Source organism: Musca domestica, unplaced genomic scaffold, assembly GCF_030504385.1.
Source record: "Musca domestica strain aabys unplaced genomic scaffold, Musca_domestica.polishedcontigs.V.1.1 1, whole genome shotgun sequence".
Lineage (NCBI taxonomy): Eukaryota > Metazoa > Arthropoda > Insecta > Diptera > Muscidae > Musca > Musca domestica.
Genome location: NW_026712114.1, coordinates 9,215,954 through 9,234,027, shown reverse-complemented (window position 1 = coordinate 9,234,027; position 18,074 = coordinate 9,215,954). Strand labels below are relative to the sequence as shown.

At 34.8% G+C, this 18,074-nt stretch overlaps 1 protein-coding gene across 3 annotated transcripts; it reads left to right on the top strand.

The window, feature by feature from the left end:
* Positions 1-2,017: 2,017 nt before the first annotated feature.
* LOC101894783 (F-box/LRR-repeat protein fbxl-1) lies at positions 2,018-18,074 on the top strand. 3 transcript variants are annotated; one of them, XM_059118606.1, is made up of 8 exons: positions 2,018-2,255; positions 8,874-9,159; positions 13,836-14,160; positions 14,231-14,849; positions 14,931-15,098; positions 15,371-15,478; positions 17,482-17,577; positions 17,647-18,074. In XM_059118606.1, exons 2-8 carry the CDS (start codon positions 9,076-9,078, stop codon positions 17,780-17,782), a joined length of 1,536 nt encoding a protein of 511 aa, XP_058974589.1. In that variant the 5' UTR covers positions 2,018-2,255; positions 8,874-9,075; the 3' UTR covers positions 17,783-18,074. The 3 variants fall into 3 exon arrangements, with proteins under 3 accessions (XP_058974589.1, XP_058974590.1, XP_058974586.1); XM_059118607.1 differs by lacking the exon at positions 2,018-2,255 and adding an exon at positions 2,346-2,492 and having other exon boundaries at positions 9,101-9,159; XM_059118603.1 differs by lacking the exons at positions 2,018-2,255; positions 8,874-9,159 and adding an exon at positions 9,481-9,721.

Sequence of the window (18,074 nt, the reverse complement as noted above, 5' to 3'; positions counted from 1 at the left end):
TTGAATTTCTTGTGGAAAATCATCATCACATCCTAGACGTTATTTTAAAACTAATTTTTCACACCACCATTTAAATAATAGTGACCACTGTTTATTTTAAATACGACACATTTTTCATTCATAGCGATTTTTCAACAAATAGTTTAATAGCCAACGGCAGCATTCATCCCAATTGTTTGTTTACAAATATCTGCAAGTGTGTGTGTGGTTTTTTGTACTTTATTCGCTCATAGACATACATGCAAAAATACATATAAGAGCAATTTGAAAATCTGCTAGCAGTCAATTCAAATACCCACATTGTATATTGAGTTTGAAACAAAGGAACAAGCAACAATAAAATGTAAGAAATTCAAAATTTGCTCATCATACCGCGTTGGCTGTTTGGCTAAGATGCAAAGCCTTTGGGCAATTTCCAATGGAATTGTCTGAAACTGAAATGCTCACATTATGTGACCCGACACGACTTATCAAAGTTCAAACTAGAAATAGACCCATAATATAATCAATCCAAGCCCAGGCCAAAATAATCAAATTTCAAAAGTGGAAAAATTTGAAATCGGTTCTCACGACTTTAGAGGAGTTCCACAGTCTAAACCTGAAAGACAGACATTACGCGACTCGACATGATTCATTCAAGTCCAAACTAGTAATAGACAATATGCCCAAATTTCAAAAGTGTTTACATTTGGAAATGGATTTTCACGGCTTTAGAGTGGCCACATGCCAAACATGAAATATACACATTGTATGACCCGACGTGATTTATCCAAGTCCAAATAAGAAATGGACCCATTATATTATCCATCCAAGCCTAGACCAAAATAATCAAACTTGAAATTTCAAAGGTGTCTAAATGTGGAATGGGATTTCACGACTTTGGAGAAGGAGTTCACAGTCCAAACTTGACTCGATTACTACAACCGTTACACACTGCATCCGAAATTTGTCGTTGATCGTTGAATATACATTTTATACCCCACAAAGTATATATATTATTGATCAGCATAAAATTCTATGTCTATTTCGTCCGTCTATCCGTCTGTGGAAATCACTCTAGCTTCCGAACGAAATGAAGTAGATTGATAAAATTGTACTCAAATGCATATTATGTCTGCAGGACTTGTGGTATTGAAAATGGGCCATGTCGGTCAATGTTTTCGTATAGTCCCTATACAACGGTACCTCCCGATATTCGGTATTTTCATGATTTTAGCGATATTATTTCCGGGATTATTTAAAATTTCGTATTTGAAGTTCGTAATGGGTACTACAGCCCATGACAAAAATGTTTGTATGCTGGTCCAAGTCTTCGTACAGCCCCCATATAACGGTACCTCCCCATATTCGGTATTTTGACGATTTTAGCGACATTATTCACCGGAATCGTTTCAAATTTCGTATTGGAAGATTCTAATGGGTACTACAACCTAAGACAGAAAATTGTCTGTGCAGGTCCACGTCATCGTATAGCCTCCATATAACGATAGCTCTCGATATTCGGTATTTTCATGATTTTAACCACATTATTTACCGGAATTATTTCAAATTTCGTATTTGAAGTTCGTAATGGGCACTACAGCCTGTGAAAAAAATTTCGTATACAGGTCCACGTCTTCTTATAGTCCCCATTCAACGAATTTCATTTAAGTGGTATTTTTGGAAATTTCTTCTTTTTTTTTTTTGTTTTGAAATTTTTCAATTTTCTTCGAAATGGTGGAGGGTATTAAAAGTTCGGCTCGGCTGAACTTAGCTTCTTTTTTACTTGTTTTAATTTCCGATATATTGAGAGATTCATTTTCCTTTTATCAATAATGCCCCAGCTAATTTAACGTGAAATGGCTCATATAACAAATTGTACTTAATGGCGTACATACTACAACAAGTACTCATATGAGAGATGATGATCTGGTGCAGACACATACCAGAAACAAATGTTGTTGGGTCTTACAACGGAAATATGTTTTCTTCGTAATGCCGCTGTTTCGGCCAAAAATGTTCGAAATGTTTTATATTCAGTTCAGTACGGGAATTGCAGTGAGAACGTTAACATAGTACACTAACCAGATAACGCGGCGGATCGAGTGAATACTAACAAAAACACAAGAAAAAACCGACCTCAATATCTAGATCAAGAAAAATTATAATAATCTTATGCAAGGTCTAGGTATTCAATAAAGGTCTTGGTGAAAGTGGAAAATATCTTCAAAAAAATAAATTCAAATTATAAAATAATTAATAACATCCAAAAAAAGGTATTGAAATGTAATAAAAATCAATGAAGAAAATAAAATTTAACCCAGAATAAGCTAAATGAAACCCCTTGAAATTCATTATTTTTAGCAGCAGCTCAAGCAAAAAAAAAAAACAAAATGTTAAAGCATTGTGGAAAAATGTAACAATAAGCCATTTAATAAGTAATTTTTTACATCACATAAATATTTGAAAATAAATTTAAACCATTCTAACTAACTAATCCAAAAACAAAATGGGTAAATATGAAAATAATTTATTAAAACAAACACACATACATTCGCAATAGTTGTCTTTTTTTTTTTTTTTTTTTTTTTTCCCATCCATCCAATGGCAAAAAATAAAAGAAAAACAGATCACCATCAACCAAGAAAAACCAAAAGAAGCATGTGGCACAGCACACTTGACTTGCTTTGCTTTTCTCGTTTCCAACGATGAAAATGAAAAGTTTATTGAATTTGATGGATCACCACTACCAACACCACGCAGAGAAAAGGAGAGCCTCGCCAAAAACGTGAAAATTGACAAATTTTCGAAGAGAATTTGTGCTACAATAATTTTTCATGTAATGGACATTCCTTTTGGTGTAATTTGTTTGTTTTGTAATTTTCCGATCTCCCCGAGCGTCCCGAGGAATAACAAAACCCAAACAAATTGTCTGTGCCAATTGGTGGCACAGTAGTGCCTTTTCTTTTTTGGCAGCCGGCATGATCGAAAATGATTCAACAAATTTTTTGCTTGCTTAGCGTGAGAAAATAAACAATGACCATATTATATGCATGGTTTAAATGGACTTGGAAACCTTTTCATTGATAGATTTTAAATTTTAATTTCAGTGTATCAACAAATAAATACCAACAATGTTATATTTTCTGACAAAAATATTTTATACGAGTTAGTTTATAGCCGATTTGGGCATGTGAGATGGGATTTGATTCACCGTCAGTGATAAAATATCATGTCGAGAAGGTCAACTAGGGTTCAGCCGTAGCGGCCTTGCAGTAATGGATTCTTACATCACATTTTATAAGAGTTACAATTATTCAAAATTTTTACCCTTTGTGCCTCCCCCAGTTGATGGAGTGGACCGATATTATTAATTTTTGTACCTGACCTAGAACTGACGCAAATATTAGGATTTTCAAAGTTGGAGCAAAATCGAATTATTGGTTCACTTTTTGTGCAGAAAATCTTTTTCTTTCTTTTTTTTTTTTTTTTTTTTTTTTTGTTTTGAAAATTTCGGCCTATTATGGGGAGGTACCAGAAGAAGTTGACTGATGTATTCAATCTTGGCTCCAGACCTTGGGTTAATAAAATTATTGCGACGTGTGAAAATTGAAGACAATCAGACTCTTAAATCAAATTTTATAAGAGTTGGAAGTATTCAAAATTTTGATCCTATGTGGGGGAGGTACTTGATGGAGTGGATCAATATTGTTCATTTTCACACTTTACATAGCACTGATAGAAATATTAGAACTTGCAAAGTTGGAGCAAAATCAGATTTTCCATCCTTTTTCTGTGCATAAAATATTTTTTGAAAATCTCGACCTTTTGTGGGGGAGCTACAAGAAGGAACGGACCGATATATTCCATATTAACACCAGACCTTGGGTTGATAAAAATATTGGGATGTGTGAAATTTCAAGACAATTGGACTCTTACATCACTATTTATAACAGTTGTAGTTATTCAAAGTTTGAATAAGTCGGTCGGTAAATTTGACCATTTTCGCACCTGACGTGTCACTGACGCAAATATTAGGATTTGCAAAGTTGGAGCAAAATCGGATTATCTTTTCTCTTTCTGTGCAGAAAATATATTTTTTGAAAATTTCGACATTTTGTGTGGGAGGTACCGATACATTCCATTTTCAAACCAGATCTTGGATCAACAATATTATTGAGATGCGTGAAATATGAAGACTATCGAACTCATACATCACATTTTATGAGAGTTGTAATTATTCAAAATGTGGACCCCTTGTAGGAGAGGTACCTGATGGACCGATATTGTCCATTTTCGCACCTGATCTAGCACTGATGAAAATATTAGGATTCGAAAAGTTGGAGCGAAATCGGATTGTCCTTTCTCTTTTTGTGCAATAAATTATTTCCTTTGAAAATTTTGGCATTTTGTGTGGGAGGTACCAGAAGAAGTGAACCGATATTGTCCATCTGCAAACTCGATCTAAGTTTGATAATAATATTACGATGTACCAACTTTGGATCAAATCGCATACTCCCTTCGAGAGTTATCGTGCGCACCAGCCAGCAAGACAGAAAGAAAGGCGGACGGACATCGCTAGATTGACTCCAAATGAAACGGATTTGGTCTAAAGAGACCTAGGGTCTAAAACAGTTATTTCGATGAGACACGTTTTGGCCGTATCAAATGATATATCCCCTTTGTAGCCATATGATTGAGGGTATAAACATGATGTAAACAAACAATCTTCTGCCATACTAGTGACCGTAAAATAATGGGTTATTCTCAAAAATGAATTAGGATACCCATTATTTTGCAATGAACGTTTCTGCTAGTTAGTATCAGAAAAAAATATGCTAGATGTCTGTTGGATTCTTTCTCATATTTACATTGGATTTATGGTTGATAGAAATTACATGTTAGAGACTTAAGATTATACAAATTTAAACACAAATGGAACTGAAATAACTTCTTTACTGGACTTTTGGATTATCGAACAATATTTTGTAAAAAATTACTTCCAATTTTTGGGTTATTGTACGCAATTAATATTTTTTTCAACGATCATCTCATGGCAAATTAGAAGAAGGTAAAGTCATTTCAAGTAAGCATTTTTTACATTATCTGAAACTTACCTTGCCAAATTTCACTGCATAGAAAGCCGATTCCCATCTCTGATTTGTGTATGTACAATGGATTTATAAATATACATTTTGACTATATCTTGTCAAATGAATAATTTTGAAAAAAAGAAAACATATGATTGCATGACTTTACCTACTCAGTTCTACCATGGGTCCGTAAAATTTAGCTTTGTGAGAAAATGTTATACATGAATATTTGTTGGTTAAAAAAAAAATAAATAAAACAAATTCAAAAATTATGCATCAATTGTGTGAAATCGGCCGAAAATATATGTGGGTGCTATATCCAAATCTGAACCGATTTGAATAAAATTTGACAAATTAATTTTTGTACCAATATTAGCCACTCATGACGAATTTCATTGGAATCGGACATGCGTATCGTGTTTGGTGCACCAAATATGTAATTCGGCCGAAAATATATATGGGAGCTATATCGAAATATGAGCCAATTTCAATATAATTTTGCAAATTTATTTTCTAATCAAATCCCGTCACACATTTCAAATTTCATTGGAAGCGATAATACATATCGTGTTTGGGGCATCAATATACGAAATCAGTCGAAAATATATATGGGAGCTACACCACATCTGTACCGATTTTAATATAATTTGGCAAACACATTTTTTAGACAAATTCCATCACACATTCCAAATTTAATCGAAATGTGGCGTACACAGTCTGTTTAATGTATCAAATACATAAAATCGGCCGAAAATATATATGGGAACTATATCTAAAACTGAACCGATTACGATATAATTTAGGAAATTAATTTTTGTTCCGAATCCCGTTACGCATTCCAAATTTGGAGATTTTAACTGTAATCGATCAATAGATATATGCATATAAAATCGAAATTTTAGAGAGGTACCTCCGATTCTGATGCTATATATCCAGTTCCAAGTGGTATTTCAAAAATGTATATAGCCTATGTTACTTTCAAGCTACGTTGTAGTATCCTTGGAAATTTTTAGATTTTTGAATCCATAAATTACAAAAAAAACAAACATACATACAAACAAACACAAACATTTTCCTCTTTTATAGATATAGAAGAAAAAGAAAGGAGATTGACTGGACGTATGATTTGTTCTAACAATTTAAATTGTATCAATCATACGCCTTCTTCTTGTTGCACAGCGACGCAAAAATGGAGATCAAATTTGACATTTTGATCAGACATCTATATTACACCAATGATGTTTGATATTAAAAATGGTACATATACACAATATCCATGTTTCGGTATGGCTCTGATACTTCCCGAATTTAAATATTTAGAATGTTTTGACCATCATTTTAAACCAAATCGTCTGTAAGTTGACATTTAGAGTGCAGAGTAGATATATCCTCCTCATGCTAAGATTGTTCCAGTGTTAGGTATTTTTTTGAGTTCAACGTAGGTCTCTGTTGAGCCCTGTGGGGTTAGAGATCTTAAAACAGAGATGAATTCAAAGGAAGCATAAAAGATTTTATTAATTCATATTTTGTTCTCTTTTTATACCCTTCACCATAGTTTTAATACCTTGGAGTATATATTTTTGATCCCACAAAGTATATAGATTTTTGATCAGCATAAAATTCAATGTCGGCAATCACTCTAGCTTCCGAAAAAAAGTGAAGTAGGTTGATAAAGTTTTACTCAGATGTGTGTTTGTACTACAAGCTACTACGCTCCATATAACGGTACCTCCCTATATTCGGTTTTTTTAAATGATTTTGGCGACATTATTCGCTGGAATTGTTTCAAATTTCGCATTTGCAATTCGTAATACGTTCCATAGCCGGTGACAGAAAATTCTGTATGCAGATCCACGCATTCGTATAGTCCCCATTTAACGGTAACTCCTTATATTCAGAATTTAGATGATTTTTATTCAACGGAATTGTTTTAAAACTCGTGTTTGCAGTTCGTAATAGCCTATGCAGGTCCACGTCTTCATATAACGGTAACTTCCTGTATTCGGTATTTTTATGACTTCGAACAGTATTTTCAAAGTTTATTTTTTTTAATTTCGAAATTCCTTCCAAATGTCGGAGGATATTCAAAGTTTGGCCCGGCCGGACTTACTTTTTTTACTTGTTTTTTATACCCTCCACCATAGTATGGAGGGTATATTAAGTTTGTCATTCCGTCATATACATTTTAGACCCCACAAAGTGTATATATTCTTGGCCAGCATAAATATCGATTTAGCGATGTCCGTCCGTGCTTCCGAACGAAATGATGTAGGTTGATAAAATTTTACTCAAAAGTAAATTATGTCTGCAGTACTTTTGGTATTGAAAATGGGCCATATAGGTCCACGTTTGGGTATATCGCCCATATAACGGTACCTCCCAATTTTCGGTATTTTGGTGATTTAAGCGACATTATTCATAGAAAATGTTTCAAATTTGGTATTTGAAGTTCGTAATGGATACTACAGCCTGTGACAGAAAAATGTCCGTGCAAGTCCACGCCTTCGTATAGCCCCCATATAACGGCACCTCCTGATATTCGGTGTTTTGATGATTTTAGCGACATTATTCACAGGAATTGTTTCAAATTTGGTATTTGAAGTTCGTAATGGATATTGCAGCCTATGAGAGAAAGATGTCTGTGCAGGTCCACGTCTTCGTATAGCCCTCACATAACGGTACCTCCCGATATTCGGTATTTTGATGATTTTAGCGACATTATTCACCAGAATTGGTTCGAATTTGGTAGTTCGTAATGGATACTACAGCCTATGACAGAAAAATAGTCTGTGTAGGTTCACGTCATCGTGTAGCCACCATATAACGGTACCTCCCGATATTCATTTTGATGATTTTAAAGACATTATTCATATTCCGGAACTCTTTTCAAGTTTCGCATTTGTAAAGTGTAATGTCTTATGACACGTCGTCGTATAGATCTTAATATAATAATAACATTTGGTATTTTTAACAAAATTTTTAAGGTTTTTTTTTTTTGAAAATTTTTGTACTCTTTCAAAATGGTGGAGGGTATGAACAGCTTTTAACTTGATTTTTTTAATTCCATATACTTTTCGGATACGGAGAAAATATGGACATTTTTCGAATTTATTTTTAAAATATTTTTACAACACTGTTTTTAAGACTTTTTGATTCTTAAACACCGATAACTATCTGTATTCGATCTTTCCATATTAAAATTATTACTTTTGAAATTATCATATCTCTAACTTGTTTTTCTTCTTCTCATCTTAGTAATTTGTGTTCTATAAAAATGTAGTTTCAATTAATCTTCTCAATTTGTGATTTCACCCCTCAGTGCGACGTTAGAAATGTACTTTGAAATGCATTTCCAAAACACTTTATTAAATACACCAAAAATAGCAAAAATTACTCATTTCAGGGAAGACCTAGTCCCCCACCCTACGAACGTTCTTGATCTATGGTACTTATCTGCCTTGATGTCCCTAAAATTACTTTGCTTTCAATTACGATACGATAGGTATTTATTTTTGCGAATGTGTTAATTTTATTCTAATTTTTATTTTATCCGTTATTACGAATTGTGGTTTATTCTTATAAAATTATTTTCTAAATATTATAGTTTTATAAGAATAATTCACAATGACACAATCAAATTTACCTTTCTAGTTGAATATTTTTTTAGGCATCACATCCCGAATAAACCCAACGCAATATAAAGCTTTGTTAAAAGTTTAAATTTTTATAGCTTGGGCCTTAGCTACATCTTTTATTCGGAATTTAAAAACACACTTACCAAAAAAATATTTGTCACTTTAGCACATACAGTTTTTTTGGCTTCGTTGCACCTACAATTCACATAAAACCGAAACTCTTGTAAAAAGTAAACAAAAAAAATCAAAAACCGAAATTACTACAATCCAAAACAAACCCAACTGAATTTGAGTTGATTTGCTTTCACGCACCAGCAAAAAAAAAATACACAAAACACCATAATACGAAATTTGAAAATCCCTAAAACATGGATAATTGGAATGTTTTGACAGCCCACCAATCGGCCATTGGCGGCCGAGATGACGTTAACTTGGTATCCAAAGAGAAATTGGTGAGTATTTATGAATTGAAATTACCTTTCTCTCATTTTCTCACATTATGTTATTCCATTGATTTTCTAAACAACAACTAGGCACTTGGTTTTTCAATATTTGTTTTCAGTTTTCCGTTTATTTTTGAAAACAGCTGATTTTATTTATCAAATTAACTGTGCATAGGTTTTTCCAACAACAACAAGAACAATCGCATTGTTGTGATCTCAAATTGATAACAGAATGCGTAGCCATGCTCTTTGCTCTTCAATGTTCTCAGAGATACTAAATTTAGAATAGCTCTCCAACGGCACTCGAGAGTGTTTTTTTGTTCTTTTTGGAGATTCCTTTGGCAGTAACGGTGTTGTATTGATTGCTTGCGGTCGGGAATTTTGAGAAGAAAAGACAAAAATTTACATAAGAATTTATCGGATATCGGAAAAAGTTTTTCGTTTCAATATTTTTTAACAAAATTTTAAATAAAAAATGGATTTGTCTACCGACATCTGGGGACAATTGGCGGTGGAAGCATCCCAGGTGTATTTGTCAGATGGTACAGTTCGTAGTCCCTTTGCTGATACGGTACGTCTAATATACATATATACATAAAAATTTTAATCGGGTCAAGTTCGATGTGGAAAATAGTATTGAAAATGATCTAAGAAAAAAATAAATATAAAAAAGTTTTAAAAATGTGATTTTATAAAAAAAAAAATATTGGAAAAAACTGAATTAAATCACCCACAACGTTAAAATTACTGTAACAAGTCAATTTTTTTCGACAACAAAAAATGTGTGTTCCTTTTTTTGAAAATCTAAATATAGAATAAGCCAAAACGAAAAAGTTGAGAAAAGAAAACAAAAATTGTGGAACGTTTTTAATACACAGATGACACCCGCAACATAGAAAATTAAAATTAGAAAAAAAAAACGAGGAAAATCAAACAAAACTGAGAACAATGTTAAAATCCAGAAGAAAAGCATTTAAAAATAATACAATTTGAGTATAAAATTTGATATTTAAATAATAATAATATTTCGAAAAAAAATGTTTTCAAAAATTAATAAAAAAGATCGATGTTAATAACAAATTCTTTCCATATCGTCAGCGTATATGTTTAAATGTTAAAAATGGACAAACAAACAAAAATTTACATTACAGTGGTCCCTAACTAGTGATAGGGAAAATCGAAACTCCCTTCAAAAAACTTCTATCTACCTTTAACAAGGGTATTAAAAAACAAATTTACCTTAGACAAAAGAAAATAAAATAAACCATTAAAATAACGTCCAGTTGGGTCGAGGTATTATTTTTAGCCTTCGACAAGAGAAAAATATTACACTTTAGATGAATTTAAAACTCAATGTAAAAAATGTATCGAACGTATGTACGAATGTAATATGATAATTTCCAGAATTTGGTCGTCGTTGTTGTTAGAAGAACTATTGTCGTCTTTGTTCTAGTCTTTGCCTATTGTCATATTCTGAGATATGTTAAATTTATTGCAAAACCAATTGACTAGATGCAATAGCTAGTTATGTATGTTTGTATCGCACGCTGGACAGATATTCTATACATGGTGCCCAATGTGAATTGAGATGGCTGAGCTATCGTGAATGTTGTGCGACACAAAAACTCCTGTTTTGCCTAGATAACCGAAATTCATCATATGCATTGGACTCTGAGCCAAATAATTATGCTGTTATGAGGTATGGCCTCTGTGAGCTAGAATACTGTTCAAAACTGACTGATAGACTAGTAAATTTTGAAGTTTTATACACTCCACCATGCATAGTATGGAGGGTATATTAAGTTCGTCATTCCGTTTGTAACTCATCGAATAAAGATAAGAATCTAAAATTTTGCACAGAGCAGTCTTGTATGTGCAGGCAGGTCAAGTTCGAAGATGGGCTATATGGGTCCACGATATTGTATAGCCCCCACACAACGGTACCCCCGATATTAGTTTTTTTTTTTTAATCGAATTGTCTGAAACTCTACACAAAGAGTTCTTCGTGATTACTTTACCTCCTGGTCTACGATATGATATAGCCCCCTTACAGCGGTACCCCCGATATTTGGTATTTCTAAGATTTTAGCCACATTTTTCAATGCAGTTGTCTAAAAATCTACAAAAGAAGTTCCTTCTGAGTACTTTACCCCCTGGAAGATTCTTGTCTGTATAGGTCTACGTTATCGTATATCCCCTATACAACGGTACCTCCCTATTTTCGGTATTTTTATGATTTTAGCTACATTTTTCGATGAAATTGTCTAAAAATCCATACTGGAAGTTCTTTCCAAGCACTTAACCCCCCAAAAGGGATATATCTATATAGTTCCACGATATCGTATACCCTCCGATATTCGATATTTTGGCGATTTTAGGGACATTATTAAAAGCATTTTTTTAAATTTAGTATTTAGAATTCGTAATGGGTGCTACAGCCTATGCCTATATATTTTCATTGAAGGAATTATCAGAATCAACAAAAGTTGTGGACATGAAACGATAAATACAAAAAATAAAGTTCTATGCGTAACTTTTTTCATTTGAGAATTTCAATGATTCTCGTTATGCCCTCTCTTAATTTTCGGCCAGTTTTCCCATATCTGCCCTATTTTCGTATCCACTCAATGATTCATTATTTTTTTGGGGTTTTCCACTTATTATATGAAAAAAGTGGCAAGTGCCAGCTTATGAAACGATTACTCTTTGCTTCAAAATCTTTCGTTTTAAAGTTTACCGAAGAGCATATTAGTGAAACCCTTGCACAATGGTACTACATCCAATTTTTCTGGTCAAAACTATTTCAACGTCTTTTCATAAAAAAATTTGGCCACCACCATATCTAAATCCTAGAAAACAACAGCGACCTCAATATAAAATTACAGGATTAAATCTCTATCCATCCACTTAACGGCAAATTTAGTACTTTTCGAATCTAATCTCTCACTCATTCCCAAACTCACCACCTCCTCTCAAAACTCTATACCATCAGAGGCCTCCATATCATATTTCACAATTGAAGCTATAATGTATGAACTGACCACACTTTACTTACAGTTATACTAATCATATCCAAGACCATATCTTTCTCTCCACCCTACACACCACATTCACATCCATAACACATTTCGGGATTTCGGCTCTATTCCTATCCCCAATAAAACATTTAGTAGTATTAAACTTTTTGAAATACAGTACGTATTTTCAAAACACTTCCCATAACTCAAACTCAGATACCAACATAGACCACAACATTAAATTTCGGTATTCCACTATCCCCTCACTTAATACCAAATATAGTAACATTCAGTACTTTTCAAACAACTGCAGACTGTTGTCATTTCTAAGCCACTCGCCCGACAGTGGACGGAAGAAAACAGTAACATCAGCAGAAATGGTTCGACAAGTGAAGCTGCGATTTGATGGAAGCCCGTGTCGCAGTGGCCGAAAAATGGCTCGTGAGCTGAACATATCACAATATTCCATTCGGTAAATATTAAAAACTGAGCTCGGGGAAATACCATTGAAATTCCAAAAAGTGCAAAAACTTACACCGCAGCAGAAAGAAAAAGAGAGAGAAAAGAGAGTTGTTTCGCTTGGCCGAAAGTTGTGAACTGCCGAATTTGGTTTTCTCCGATGAGAAAAATTCGTTGTCCAGCAGTTTGTAAACAAACAAAATGATCGTGTTTACTTGTCAAAGAGGTCAACTGAAAATATGCAACTTCGGTTGGCCAACAGAACTCTAGCGCCTGCAATGGTGATGGTGTAGGCCGCAATAACAGCCGATGGTCACTCTCCGCTCCTATTGATCGACCGTGGCATCTGAATAAATGCCGAATATTATAGCGAAAATATTCTGTAGGGTGTATTAAAGCCTTGGCCACGCAAACATTTTGCCCGCAGACCTTGGACATTCCAATAGGACTCAGCACGCGCCACACAAGGATGGTTACAAAATTAGGTTCCTCTCTTCGTTTCCAGCACGATCACCTCAAGCAAGTGCTTCGCCAGGAATGGGCCAAAATACCGCAGAGCAACATTCGGACAGCGTGTAACGGTTTCATTGGCCATTTGAAGGCCATAATTCGTGCCAAAAGTGACCAAATCGAACAAATCTAAACTAATTCTAAATATTGATGACATTTCCGACATTTTTTGCTTTCATATAATAAAATTTAAAAATATATATATGTAAAAATTATGGCGTTTGACTTTGTTGCAGTTTTTTATGTGACCCTGTATATGGGAGTTATATCTAAATTTGTTCGGATTATTACCAATTTCAATAGGGTTCGTCCTTTGGCCGAAAAAATGAATGCAAAATTTCATCGCAATCGAACAATAAATGCGACCCCTACTTTGCTTACAAAAATACACGGGCAGACGTATGGGCAGAATAGACTCAGAATGTAATTCTATGAAGATCATCAAAAGGAACTGTGGGACTGTCTCATTTTCTTTTGCCTGGTACAAACAAATGCACATAATACCCTGTATCAGAGGGCGGTGTAGGGTAAAATTACAGGAAATAACTTAACTGGAGCTTCTTCAATGCTTCGCTCGTGCAGATCTTTTAATTTAGAATTGATTAAAAATAGACCTCATTCACCATTTTCAAACTCCTTTGCAATTATTGTGTGGTAATAACGTAAATTAATACATTTTTCATTTCTTACCCCCAACAGACCATTGAAAAATTGCCGGATAAGGTAATATTGCAGATTTTTTCCTATTTGTCACATCGTGAAATTTGCCGCTTGGCCCGAGTATGTCGTCGTTGGCGTCAAATAGCCTACGATACACGTTTGTGGAAAAATGTTTCGCTGCGCCCCGAGGTGTCAGGTTTACATGTTGGCTCCTTGGAATCCTTGCTGTCGTTGATTGCCGTGCGTTTTGGACCCACATTGCGTTACATTGAATTGCCAATTGAGTTGATTACCCACACCGTGCTGCATGAGTTGTCCGCCAAATGTCCCAATTTAACACACATGCTGTTGGATTTCTCCACTGGTAAGAGAGTGTAAAATATTGAAAATGTAATTTTATTTAAATGGTTATTTTTTCCTCTCTTTTTTTCCAGCTATGCAATTGCACGATTTCAGCGAAATGCAAGCCTTTCCCACCAAACTGCGCTACATGTGCATTTGCCTGTCTGAGGTCATCTTTATGGAGGGTTTTATGCGTAAAATCTACAATTTCATCAACGGCCTGGAGGTACTGCACCTGATTGGTACATACGAGAAATGTGAAGAAGAAGAGGAGGAAATCTACGAAGTCATCAATGTGCACAAATTGAAATCGGCCACACCAAATCTGAGGGTCATCAATCTGTATGGCATCAATTTCATTGATGACTCGCATATCGATGCCTTCAGTTCGAACTGTATTCAGCTGGAATGTTTGGCCGTGAATTTTTGCAATAAAGTCACTGGCTCAACATTGAAAACACTGATCCAACGCTCGAAACGTTTAACCTGTCTGCTAATGAATGGCACGAGTTTGAAATCTGAGTTTGTCATGCAAGTAGACTGGGATAAATGTGCCTTGCAAGAGTTGGATATTACGGCCACCGATCTGTCCACGGAATGTTTGGTGGATATGTTGACGCGCATACCGAATTTGCGTTTTCTGTCGGCCGGTCAAATCAATGGCTTTAATGATACGGTACTCAAGCAATGGATGGAATCGGGAATGACGAGGTAGGTGGATTTAATTTATGTTATTTCCAGACACTAATTCTAATTCAATTTTTTTTTTTTTTTTTTTTTTTGAATTTCCAGATCTTTAATGTCCATTGATTTGGATTCTTCGGATAATGTATCCGACGATGGTTTACAAAAATTTTTGACCCGTCATGGTCAACAGTTGAGTGCATGCTGCCTATCCGGCATGCCTCATATTACCGATCAACTTTGGATGAGTATTTTACCCGTCCTGACCAATGCTAAGTGAGTTAATACGTCGAAAAATGGAACAGCATGAATGCCAAATTGGATAATTCTGTTAATGGACAAAAATATTTAATTTACTTTAACAAAAACTAACTCAACTTAATTCAAGCTCTGTGGAAAGAAACACCATGCGCATATAACTGCCACGGACAAATATATGTCAAACTCGCTGTTCGAACGTTAAAACAAGTTTTAAATACTGACATCGTTGTTTTTCTATATATACTTTTGGGAGATTCTTATATTAATGAATTTTTATACATTTACAGGATCCTGGTTATGGGCACATCTGAAAAATTGGGAGTCAACATCCATGTTGATCAGTTGATGGACACAATTGCATCGAGTTGCGGCAATTTGGAACGTTTGGAATTAAGGTGAGTTGAAGCAATAAAATGAAGCCCTAGGAAAATTTCTCAAGAGAAAGAAGGTTTCATACATTTCACCGCTGAAAATCCTTGAAAGTATCTAGAGAGCCGGGCCAATGTATAATTCTACAAAGACAACTTTTGCAAGACAGATTTTGTACCTTTCGAGAACATACAAAGGGTAATTATGTGTCAAAATAAGTTTCAATTCCGAATGGATAAAGCGCCGAAATATTGGACCTACATAACCTAACTTTACATTAGATCGAATTTTTTTGCAATGTGTGAAGTTATTTGTCATATTCTTGAGCGACCTAATGCTGTCTAATGATGGAAAGCTAAATTTGAAGAAAATCAAAAACTGAATTCATATTTCACAATTTTGACCATTTTGTCTAATTTTGAAATAGTTGTCCAATATTTTCCAAAATTGCTTCAGACCTAAGTTTGCTATTACTATTACCACGGCCCAAGTTTGGAAAATATTGGGTCCGTAATTCGTTTTTTATAAAATATATGTATGATACTTTTCTCGAACTTTTTGAACTTGTGAGGGAGGTACCAGAATTGGGGCCGATATATTTCCTTTGTGGGTGCGGGAACAAGTAAATCCAACATTTTTCACGTTCGCCCTTAACATAAGTCTTGTCTACATATTTCGATGCGTCCACTTTGAACTACAGGGTGAGATGAAAAAACTTCAAGTCAAACGACATATTTTTTATTATTTTTTTATATTTATTTAATGAAAGCAAAAAATGTCGGAAATAGCATCCAATTTTAGAATAAGTTTGGATTTGTTCGAATCAGTCACCTTTGGCACGAATTTTGACGGCCAATGAAACCGTCACACGCAGCCTGAATATTGCTCGGCGGTATTTTGGCCCATTCTCGGCGAAGCGCTTGCTTTAGGCGATCGACGCTTTGGTATTTTTTTTTAGTGCCAACCTTGCTTTCCAAAATACTCCAGACACAATAGTCCAACGGATTGGTATCCGGAGATTTTGGTGACCATTGTGCGCTGGAAATGAAGCGAGTAGCCTCTTTTTGTAACCATTCTTGGGTGGCGCGTGCTGAGTCCTGTTGGAACGTCAAAGGTCTGCGGCCAAAATGTTTGCGTGCCCAAGGCTTTAATACACCCTCCAGAATATTTTCGCGATAATATTCGGCATTTATTCTGATGTCACGGCCACACCATCACCATGGCCGGCGCTTGTGGCCAACCGAAGGTGCACATTTTTAGCTGACCTCTTTGACCATCATTTTGTTTGTTTACAAACTGCCAGCAGTTTGCGCATGTTTTCCATTCGGAGAAAACCAAATTCGGCAGTTTCACCACTTTCGGCCAAGCGAAGCAACTCTTTAAGTCTTTTGAGTCTATTTTCTTTCTATTGCTGTGTTAGTTCTTACACTTTCTGGAATTTCAATGGCTTTACCCCGAGCTCATTTTTCAATATTTGCCGAATGGAATATTGCCACATGTTCAGCTTACGAGCCATTTTTCGGCCACTGCGACGCAGTTTCGATCAAGTCGCTTCTTAACTTTTCGAACCATTTCTGCTGATGTTGCTGTTTTCTTCCGTCCACTTCTTTGGCGTCGGGCTGCGCTACCAGTATCACGGTAAAGAGCGATGGTACGAGACGCAAAATATTTATTCACATTTAATTGCTGGAGTACTCTAACGATAGCCACTTGTGGTTTTCCAGCCAGATATAAAGAAATCACACTATCACGCTTGAATTCCATCACGAATAACTTTTTTTGTGGAAAATTCTCACCAAAATGCTTTTGTACGCTTGTAAACAATATAACAAGCTCTCACTGGAATAATTTTAACAGCTGTCCGACGAGTGGCTTAGAAATGACAGCAGTCTGAAGTTGGTTGCAGTTTTTTCATCTCAGCCTGTATATTTCTATAAAAATAAATACGATTGAAAGCTTATCCTATATTATTTTAAAACGAACTCTTAGACATCTCAAATACGCTAATAATACTTCAAATACTTTTCAGATGGGATCCAGATAATCTGCGTTTTTCGGATAAAAGTCAAAAGGCCATTGATTTGTTGCGTGTAAAATGTTTAAAACTGCGATGCATGGTATTGAGGTGAGTAACAAACTGTTCTTTTAAACCTACAATAAAGGAGAATTATAATTGCATAAATTTATATTTTAGTGATGGTCGCTATTATGAAACCGTTAAGGCTAACTTTGAACGTGCCGATCGTGTGACAGTGGTGCGCACTACCACCTGTTGTCGTGTGTCGCCCTACCATTTGTTAAGTAATTATAATGATTTGATTTTCAATTGAACTCCCCTGAGGGATTCCTGGAGGGGTGGAGGTGGAGGAGGACCATTTGATGAGAGATGACTAGATTGGTTTCTTTTTCTTTAAATAATTCAACGAATTTGTAAAATAATAACATTGTTGTTGATAAAACAAGAATCCCAAAAATTAGTTAAATTAAAATAACATACAATTTTATTTGTTTTTAAAAATAATTTAATAATTCGTTTTTTGTTCTTTTATCCTTATCCAATTTACAATATATGCCATTAACTTATAGAGTAATAATAAAGATTGGGAGTTTTTCTTGGTTTTA